Here is a 509-nt window from a genome sequence, read left to right on the forward strand (position 1 = left end):
AAACCAATATTGAAAAAAAATCATACAAAAGAAATGAACAAAAAGGCCTGTAGATCCCACCTGTTGAGATTGGCTAGCGTGAAGCCAGGAATTCTTCCTCTAGAGGAGCCCAGCTGGTCCAATCTGTCAGTGCCCATGAGGATCTTGGTGCGCTCCATGTAGTCCATGTGCGTCTTGAAGAGCTCTGTGTAGCGCTCATGAAGCTTAGCATACTCTTTCTTGAGCTCATCTGCCTTGTCTTCCATGCGGTTTGCTGAAAGGGACGGGACTTGTTAAGGTCGCTGTACATAATCTGTGGAGACCTCTCTCTCGGTGTCCCTGCATATCCTCTAAACTGATGGTGCTCATGAATTGTGGGTTTTATTATACCAACAGGCTTTTATCTAATGCTGATGATAATACTGCTATCACTGGTGGTTTCTATGTGACATTAATCAAATTTCAAATAGACAGATATGCAATATGTATATAGATACAACAATGATTTAACTCTGGTGGACAGTGTTGAT

General features: G+C 42.2%; 1 protein-coding gene across 1 annotated transcript in view; it reads right to left on the reverse strand.

The window, feature by feature from the left end:
- The window catches only part of LOC119594380 (C-Jun-amino-terminal kinase-interacting protein 4-like), a gene marked incomplete in the record, with an annotated part of 97,279 nt that overhangs the window by 41,759 nt on the left and 55,011 nt on the right, over positions 1-509 (reverse strand). The window contains 1 exon segment of the mRNA XM_037943442.1: positions 61-253. Within this exon segment, the coding sequence (XP_037799370.1) occupies positions 61-253 (193 nt within the window).

The sequence above is a fragment of the Penaeus monodon genome, chromosome 33 (genome assembly GCF_015228065.2).
Source record: "Penaeus monodon isolate SGIC_2016 chromosome 33, NSTDA_Pmon_1, whole genome shotgun sequence".
NCBI classification, from domain to species: domain Eukaryota; kingdom Metazoa; phylum Arthropoda; class Malacostraca; order Decapoda; family Penaeidae; genus Penaeus; species Penaeus monodon.